Source organism: Ochotona curzoniae, unplaced genomic scaffold (genome assembly GCF_017591425.1).
Source record: "Ochotona curzoniae isolate NIBS_2020 unplaced genomic scaffold, NIBS_Ocur_1.0 contig_66, whole genome shotgun sequence".
Taxonomy (NCBI): Eukaryota; Metazoa; Chordata; class Mammalia; order Lagomorpha; family Ochotonidae; genus Ochotona; species Ochotona curzoniae.
The window spans coordinates 11,606,098-11,615,412 of NW_024466512.1; the positions used below are offsets into that span (position 1 = coordinate 11,606,098).

Sequence of the window (9,315 nt, forward strand, 5' to 3'; positions counted from 1 at the left end):
AACTTAATCAAGGACTTCATACACAGTAAGTGTTCAACAATCACTTGTTATCAGTTGCTTAAATTGTCAGGATTTGCCTATTCAAGTGCTCCAATTTAGAAAAGTGTAATTTCCTCTGATTTTTATTTTTAGCCATAAGCAATGATATTTTTTGCCGACATGAATTAGTTATCATTTCAGAAAATGTAAGCTCAAAAATTTCTAATTTTTTAAAATCTTTTCATCATCAATTTTATCTTTTTAATGAAGCATGTATTTCCATTAGACAGTTCCAATAAGAGTTTGTCATTTGTTTTTACCTAATTTTATCTCTAATACGAAGGCTGGCAGATCAACATTGTATTACTATTTTGGGCAGGGGGCAGATTGCATAATTTTTTTTAAGTTTTTTTATTATTGAAAAGGTAGATTCACAGAGAGAAAGAAATAAATATCTTCTATGCACTGATTCACTTCTCAAATGGCTATAAGGGCTGTAGCTGAACAATTCCAAGCCAGGAGCCTGTAACCTCCTCTGGGTCTCCCACATGGCAATAGGTGCCCAAGGTTTTCTCTACTGCTTTCACAGGCCACAAGTAGGAAGCTGGATGGGAAGTGGAGCAGCTGGGACATGAACCAGCACCATTAAGTAGATCCCGACACTTGCAAGAGGAAGCTTAGCCAATTGAGCCATTGTGCTGGGCCTGCTAAATTTCCTTTATATGACAACTCCCATCTCCCAGTTCACTCTCCAGAGGTCTACAAACTGAGTGGAGGCTGGCAGCCAGAGACACCACTCAGGCATCCTGTGTGAGCAGCAGGACTCCGGTTACTTGGGCTTTTACTACTGCCTTTCTGCATCTGCACTAGCAGCAAGCTGGAATCACAGCCAGTCAGGAACCAAACCTCAGGTCCTGGGCGTGTGCACCTCAACTACCAGGCTCAATACCAACCTCCAGACCCACACTTTCAAAGACGAAATTCAGTAAATGAATACCAGAGCACATAAAAACTACTGGTCCATAAAAGCTTGCCTCCACCATGTGTGGAAAGAGACAAAGGTGACAGTGATTAATGTATTTCTGTGGTTTACAGATTCAGGTACAGAAAACGCTTGAAAAAGACACCCTAACATGTGACAGCACACTCTAGCAGTCTATAAGGAGAAACTTTAGAACTTCTATCAGATGTGAAAAAGAGGATAAATGATTTTTCTCCCCTCAATCAATTCTACTGATTTTTCCTACTTAGACTAATAAAATGGTCCACTAAACATCTAGAGGAAAAAAGACTTCCCATTAAGAACTATATGGTTAAGGCTACTACTGTTGTGAAGCTGCTGGAAGCTGCTACCTATAACGCCAGCATCTCATATGGGTGCCAGTTGGAGTCTGACTGTTGCAGTTCCAATCCAGCTCCCTGCTAATACACCTGGGAAAGGAGCAAAAGATGGCACAGGTACTTACGCCTCTGCCACCCTCATGGAAGACTCAAAGGAAGTTCCAGGCTCCTGGCATTGGCCTGGCCCAGCCCAGCTGCTGTGCAAATTTTGGGAGTGAGCCAGCAGACAATAATTTCTCTGTTTCTCCCTCCTCTCACTGTAACTTTACCTTTCAAATAAACCAATCAATCTAAAACACACACACAAACTATATATGATTTACCTTAAGAGAAGTCCAGTCTCAGAAATAACATTAGATAGTCACATGCCTTGCAGGTAGCTCTCAAGATCGGCCCATGTTCAAAGAGACATATGTGGCTAAAACTGACTGCAGCGCTATAGCAAAGACACACAGCTGGCTGCCCAGGGAAACACTGGAAAACCCACAAACCTGCTTCCTTATTCTGTCCCTCCTTTGAGGCGGGGACACTTGGGCACACTCCTGTAACACTGAGAGAAGCAGAAGTACGTGTGCGATGGTTCTCTCTAGGAAGTTCATTGAACACTTAGTGTCCAGAGGGTTGGGGGACCGGTCACCAGGAACCCTCTGCCTGTGGGACAGGACACAACGCCGGCAGGCATCCCTTGGGCCAAGGCACAGCAAATCATCCTCACCACAAGGAAAAGGTGGGAATGCTCTCCAAACCCAAGTTCCCCAAGGCTAGCCAAGAGGCAGGTCTTTCCAGACAGCAATTTAAGGCTGGCTCTGAGAAAGTAACAGTTTCTTTAAAAGAAGGCAGCACTTGTAAACCAAGCCCATCGAAGGGTTCCAAAGCAGACTGGAAATGGCCCAGCCTTGATCATACCCAGCTACTCACCGTTCACATTTTTTGATACCAAGTGAATCACAGTAATTTTTTTTTTTTACGTCTCTTACCTAGCACTCCTTGGGCGGGGCTGTCCAGAGTCCCTCCATGCCCAATCTTCAAAGTCTGCTTTTTCCTCTTAGTCCTTTCTCGGGGAGGCATTCCAGCTTCTATGAGAGCAGTTAGGATGAAAACAAAAATTATCAAGAAAAGAGATGCAGGCTTTCCATAAATATGGGGCAAGGGGAGAGGTGGGAGTGGATTCAAAACAAAATGCATTAAACAAACCTGACATATTCAACTCTGACCACAATATCAGGAAGAAATAGATTTCAAAATGTACACCAACTACAAAGAAATGGTTCTCTAAAATTATTTATTTAGAAACTAAAATGCATTTCTTAAAGGGAAATTCATTTGGTAAAAAGTAAGAGGCCAGCATTGTGGTATTAATGGGTTAAGCTGCTGCCTTTTGGGGTGCAGGTGCCAGTCCCCTAAAAGGAGGTGCTGGAGTGCAGAGCCTCCTATGGAGTAGGAACTGACACAGTGGTGGCGTCATTCTCTCAATGCAACATTATCCTGCTTGGAAAGACAAGGCTGTCTGCCTACGTAGAAACTTCTACACCCCGGCAGAGGCTTCCAAGCCTTTACCCTCACAGCCAACACACTGTGGCTCTCTCCTCTGAGCGTGTGTAGAAATCTTTTGGGGAACTCTGTATTTTCAACCTGACAAGGCTTCCTGCATCTACCATCTGTACTGATACCTAACGCTGTGTCTAACTTGCAAACACTTCTACAATATCAGAAGTTGGTCCACTCCACTGAAACCCAATATCCACGAATGTATGTTCATTAATTCAAGCCCTGCAGGATCCTGAGAAGGGTGGGGACTACAGTGTGACAAGAATCAATCTAAGGGAAGGCAAGGAATATTACCAGAGGCTATGACCCCTAGCTATGAGCTGAATCTGTACTTGTCAAATCTGGCCCACATCAGAAGGTGGGTAGAGCTGTCCAGGTTACAGGGGCAAAGGCATTTGAGAAGCCCCAGGCCAGATAACACAAATACAGACCAGATCAGTCATAAACACTAAGAAACAGGATAATGAGAATATCTAAACCCAAATGAGTAGCTTCCAGAAGATGGCAGAGCCACCTTGGAAATAATCAGGCTTGAGCTAGTTTCAATAGGAAATCCCAGTTCTTGGGTTAACTAGAAGGCCAGAATATGGCTTAGATTCTGCCAGAAACTTGCCTGGGAGAACAGTAACCATCACCCTGAGGATCGAAAACCCCTATGACAGCACCACATGGCTTACCCTCAAAGTCACTGCGTGTAAACCACGCTTAGTGCAAGGGAGGCTTAACAGAACAATGAGAAAGCATCATAGGGGAATTATAAATCTCCAAGAGCGTACCACCCACAGTGCCACTTACAAAGAAAAAATTCCTATCAGGACAATTTGTTTTGGCACTCTAAAAACACGTAAAGTTTGCCAGGCATTTTAAACAATGTACGGGTATAATGGAAGACAGGCTGGGCCCAAATTCTAGAAGGCCCTGAAAAACCCTAGCTTTAGGTTGTAGAAATGACAAGACTCAGTTAAAGAAAAAGGGTGTTATCTTTCACCTTCCCCACAACAGTGTAGACCTAGCTCGGTATGGGTGTCCCCAAAACTTCAGGGCTCTTTGGAGGCCATTGTCCGAGAGGATTTCCGAACTGATGAACTCCGGGAACCTCCAGGTTTTTCTAATGTTTCTCTGGTATACATGGATAAACAGATACAAAATGCTCTGAGAAAAGTGACCAAGTTCTACCTAAATGTTCCTCAAAAATGTGGCACCAACTTATGCAGGACCTCGCTTCCAAATACCACTTCCTAAAAATAACGCGTCACTTAATCACAGTCTCTGAAGCCACAGGTTAGCGTCTGCAGTTCCAGGAAACCTCTATGCTTACTAAAATGTGGAAACCAGTGTATTACGATACGCCTAAGAAGGCAACGTTGGGGGGCCAGGGCCAGTGCTGAGGCTCATCCACAGGAACCAACAAAAGCCTCCTGAGAAATGGGTCCAGAAAAACTCGGATCTGCATGCCCAAGGGCACAGGCTTATGGGTTAAACCTTAGGATTGTTTCGGTTCTTTTTGGCTTTTTTTTTTTCCCGCCCTGAGAACTAGGCTACAGGCGTTTCCATGGCGAGTCCAAGCCCGAGACGCCTCAGACTTTGGTTCCGAGTTGATTCCGTTGCCATTCTCCCTTTTTTATCGTTTGCCTGCAGCGCTTCCCGGCTCGCGGCGACCGCCTCAGCCCGGTCCCCACCCGGGCTGCAGTACCTGCCAGCAGCTTCTCCTTCAGCCGGTTCAGGAGCTCGGCTGAAGTGGGCCCTTTGGGTTTCTGCACGGCGAACACGCCGTTGAGGGACAGCAGCTTGGCAGCCAAGGCGCCCTTGGAGACCGTGCCTTCAGTTCCGGTCCTGGCCGCCGCAACGATCGCTGACGAGGTCGCGGCCATGGCTGAGGTAGTTCCTGACGTTCCAGAATCCGGGGTTGCGCCTGGTTCCAAGGCTGACTCGACCTCCTTCTCACCAGCTGCCATGCTTTTTGTAACTACTTAAACCTGCTCTCCCTCCTGGAGGCTCACGCTGATGACGCATCAAAAGCCCGCCCGACAACCCCTCTTTTCCCCAGACGTAGAAGCTATGCTGACTGGAGGTGGGTCGCAAAGGCTTCTGGGATCTGTAGTCCACGCTCTTCCTGACAGCGTGAGTTTCCGTTGCTCTCTGAGGGCTGTGATGAAGTCGTTTTTCTCCTGTAATTCTGACTGCGTCTTCATGGCGTTAGTTACTCAGGGATACTTCGGACCACGCTCCAGGAAGCCCGCCTCGGAGCCGGGAACCCAGCTGTGGCTTAGGAAGACCCATGGCTTCCTCGACTCACTCATTAGTTCTGTTTTGCTCTTGAAGTCATGGCTTAGAATTCAAGTACACCCCGGAATGTAAACTTTACCGGAGCAAGGAAGCCACCGGCCTTGTGCCCTGCATATCCAAAGGGCCTCGGGTAGTGCGCGCTTAAATAAATATTTGGGAATGAATAAATGAACACACAGTCTTCACATTCCCCAGCTTCTAAAATGGTACATTTCTTGGGCTTATTTTGATTGCCCTGGTGCACCTCTATTCACCTCCAAACGCCCTCTGCCCCACTGTGAGTCCTTATCATTTTAAACTTTTTAAAAATAATCTTTTTTGTCTCTTGCATTCCTTAGTACACACGACTTAGATCTGGAAAGGTATCATTGCAGTTCATAAACTAATTTCCATTGGAGAATTTTCTGTTTCCAAGTTACTCCTCAACAAAATTCAGGAATATTGTTTTAATCCTAGTACCAAGCCGAGTGGATAAGCATTGCTCTTCTCATTTTATTTCTGCTCCAGATACATTCAGGGGTATGAGCATTGGGTGACGGTTTGTCTTTACTGTTTACATCCACCCTTATTGTCATCATCATCATTTGGAATTAATGTCTAATATAAATAATGCTTCTTAACTGCTCAGAATCACCACATAGGGGACTGTTTGAACTTGGTCTCATTCAGGCAACAAAAATGCATGAAAAGGAATTGTTTAAACACAACATTCAGGGCAGGTTTGGTGAAGTAGTAAAAACACCACTTGGGATACCAGCATCCCATAAGGAGACTCTGGGTTCAAGGCCTGGCTGCTTCGGACTCCAGTTTCCTGCTAATGTACACCCTGGGAGGCTGTGGGTGATCAATGGATCGATTACTTGAGTTTGTGTCACCCACATGGAGACTCATAGACCTGGATTAAGTTCCTTGCTCCTGGCTTTAGTTTAACCCACACCCTATCCTCTAAACAGTTAACCAGTAGCTCAACCTCTACCTTTAAAATAACTATGTGCCTAAATAAGCTGACCTTTTAATTCAGATTTCTACAATCTCTTCAGAGTACTCTTAGATAGGTCAAAGCATTCCTTTTTAAATCTGAGGCACAAGGGGCCCAGCTCTGGAGCCTAGTGGCTAAAGTCATCACCTTGCTTGTGCTCGGGATCCCATATGGGTGCCGGTTCTAATCCTGGAGGCCCCGCTTCCCATCCAGCTTCCTGTGCTTGTGGTCTGGGAAAGCAGTCAAGGACAGCCCAAAGCCTTGGGACCCTGTGCCCACGTGGGAGACCTGAAAGAGGCTCCAGGCTCCAAGCTTCGGATCAGCCCAGTTCCGGCCATTGTGGGCACTTGGGGAGTGAATCATTGGATGGAAAATCCTCCCCTCTATCTCTCCTCCTCTCTGTATATCTGACTTTCCAAAAAAAAAAAAACATATTTTTAAACATTTAAAAATAAAGACAAAAAACAAAAAAGAAAGCTCATGGGAAATCTGGATAAACAGGGAGGTTTCTTTAAAAGAAAAATAGCAAAAACGGAGGCACAAAAACGTGTTCCTGATGACCACACAGAAAAAGCTGAGGGAGGTGAAACGACACAGAAGACATGAAAAGGGAGCTGTTTACCAAAGTTCAGAGGAAAGATGGCCACATTCCATCTCTGCGTCGTGAAATCTGACATTTCAGCTGTGCCACTGAAATATGTCCCAATAGAGAAAAAAATGTTTTTTTTTGCACAAAGATCTCTGCTAAGAGCTGACAGGTCAAAAAAAAAAAAAACTGTATGGTGATATCTTTAGAGAGAACTTTAACAAAGTTTTGTTTCCTATGATATAAACATCTGTAATGTTTTAATTTTGACCATGCATTCCTCTTTCAATGAGTTAAAAATAGTGGCAGTGAAATCAGTCCTAAGATGAAGCAGAGAAAGCATCTTCCTGAAGAGTGGGCAGTGAAAGGCCATCCTACAAATCATCACAAATATGCGGCCGTTCAGGCCGGAAAAACTCACATCCAAAGAATCCTGGAGTGGGAAAAAATGTCACAGATTATGTGAAAAACAAAAGCCATCTGAAGGAAGATCAAAGGATAAAGATTTACTGCTTGCATTCAAGAAGGCTAAAGTGATGGCTGCCACAGATGAGCAAGGCAGCCTGCTCTGCCTGTCTTGCTCCGGTGACTTGGGCTGGAAGTGGGAAGAGCACGCATTTGGTGAGAGGTTGGTGACATGCGTGAAATGGGAAGGTTGGAAGAGGATGACTCCCTGCACTAAGTGTGGAAGACCTACCGGTCCAGACCATCACATGTTGGAGTAGGGGAAAGGGAATATGAAAACTCTGGCTTGAAAGAACAAACTTTTTTCCTGGAATTTCTGTAGCAACACCCAATGTATGCTTATGAAGAAAATCTTGTGTTGATTTGATGCCAGAACGTCATTGTAAGATGAATATTCTTATTGTTTCAATCTTACAGATAAGAAAATGGTAGCAAAATGACGTTGGATAATTTGCAAATATCATAACTAGCATAGAGTAAATGGGTATGTTGGGGTCTCCAAGACTACCTCAAGTTACATTCTCTAGAAAGATTCAAGGATTCAGAAAATCCACAGCACTCATAGTTTTGCTTTATTATTGGTTTCACTATTGTTGAGAGGATATTTGCTGTAATCGGCACAAAGGACAAAGTTTTGGAAAAATCGGGCATAAGCTTCTGGCTATCCTCTCTGACAAGAGCTGCCTGCCCAGGGCTCAGTTGTAGCACTGAAGGGTAATGATGTGTGTCATGTGGTGGAAGTCGGGACAGCTCACCTGAGTCTTGCTGTTCAGGGTTTCAGTTGTAGCTCTGTCGCAGAGACACTGTATGACCGACAGCTACTGTCTTTGGCCCCACCAAGATCAAACTGACAGGGTTGGTGTTCCAAGGCCTCAGACGTTCGGACAGGATATTTTGAAGGCCCAAAGGCCATTTCCCAGGCTTCAGTTGAGGATGAGTCTTGTCTTTGGAATGTACAGGGTTTGAGTAGCTCTTTGGTGCACAGTAGTTAGACTGTCCCTGGAACCCAGTCTCACTCCAAACCTTCCCAAGCCTGCTGTGTCTTGAAGGAGTAATGGGGAGCTACTTTTTGGTATAATTCCAGTAGTTTCAACCTGTTACGAAAGGAATTAAAGGGGCAACACAGTAGCTTAGCAAGTTAATCTTTTGTCTGGAAGCACTGGCGTCCTATGGGAGTGTTGGTTTGTGCCCTGGCTGCTCCACTCTGATCCAGCTTCCTGCTTATGGCCTGACAAAGTAGTGGGGGAAGTCCTTGGACCCCTGCACCCATTAGGCAAGTCTGGAGGAAGCTCCTGGCTACAGATTAGCTCAGTTCTTACTGTTCCAATCACTTGGGGAGTGAACCGACAGATGAAAGTCCTCTTTCTGTCTCTCCTTTTCTTTCTGTAAAATGTGCCTTTCACATAAAAATAAATAATAATTTAAATGTTTCTGTTTTAGAAAAGGAATTATCAGCAATTTCAACAAACTGTCAAATAATAAATCTAGGTGAGATTCTAGAATAAGTTCTTACAAAGATAATTAAACTTACAGAATGGATATTTTAAAATTCACATTTGCTTATTGCAAAGAAAAGTGAAAGGGAGAGAAAATGAGGGATGCCCCATCCGCTGTTTAACCCCTACCTGCCAACAACAGCCAAGGCTGGGTTAGGCAGAAGCTAGGGACCAGGAGCTCCATCTGGGTCTTTTACGTGGGTACCCAAGCACTTGGCTCTCCATTCCCTGCTTTCCCAAGTACTTCTGCAGGAAGCTAGACCAGGATCAGGGTGTCAGAACTCAAGCCAGGCACTTCAGTATGAGATGCAACCCTTTCACGCAGTGGCCTAACCCTCTGAACCAGAGTGACCGTCTCCAGAATGGGGTTAATTAATCTAAGAAACATTTATTAAGAATGTACTGCATGCAGAGTTTGAAATTCATGAAAAATGCATGGAGCTTCTCTTTGCCAGACGGTAGAAAGCAAAATTCCTATCCTCAGAACTCCTTTTAAACAAGTTTAACCTGCTTGATAAAGGTTGTTGTGATATTCTTAAGAACAAGAAGGAGAAATGCAGTCACTGTAAGAAAGTGAGACTGAATGACTTTGGGAAACAATCATGTTTAATGAATCACCCGAAGAAGAGACTCCA

General features: G+C 44.6%; 1 protein-coding gene across 1 annotated transcript in view; it reads right to left on the minus strand.

Moving 5' to 3' along the window:
• TRUB1 (TruB pseudouridine synthase family member 1) overlaps positions 1-4,823 on the minus strand; it is a 28,952-nt gene extending 24,129 nt beyond the window's left edge. The window contains exons 1-2 of the mRNA XM_040992491.1: positions 4,562-4,823; positions 2,298-2,396 (exon numbers count right to left, since the gene is read on the minus strand). Coding sequence (XP_040848425.1) covers positions 2,298-2,396; positions 4,562-4,823 — 361 coding nt within the window. The remainder of the gene's footprint in view (positions 1-2,297; positions 2,397-4,561) is intronic.
• Positions 4,824-9,315: the final 4,492 nt, after the last annotated feature.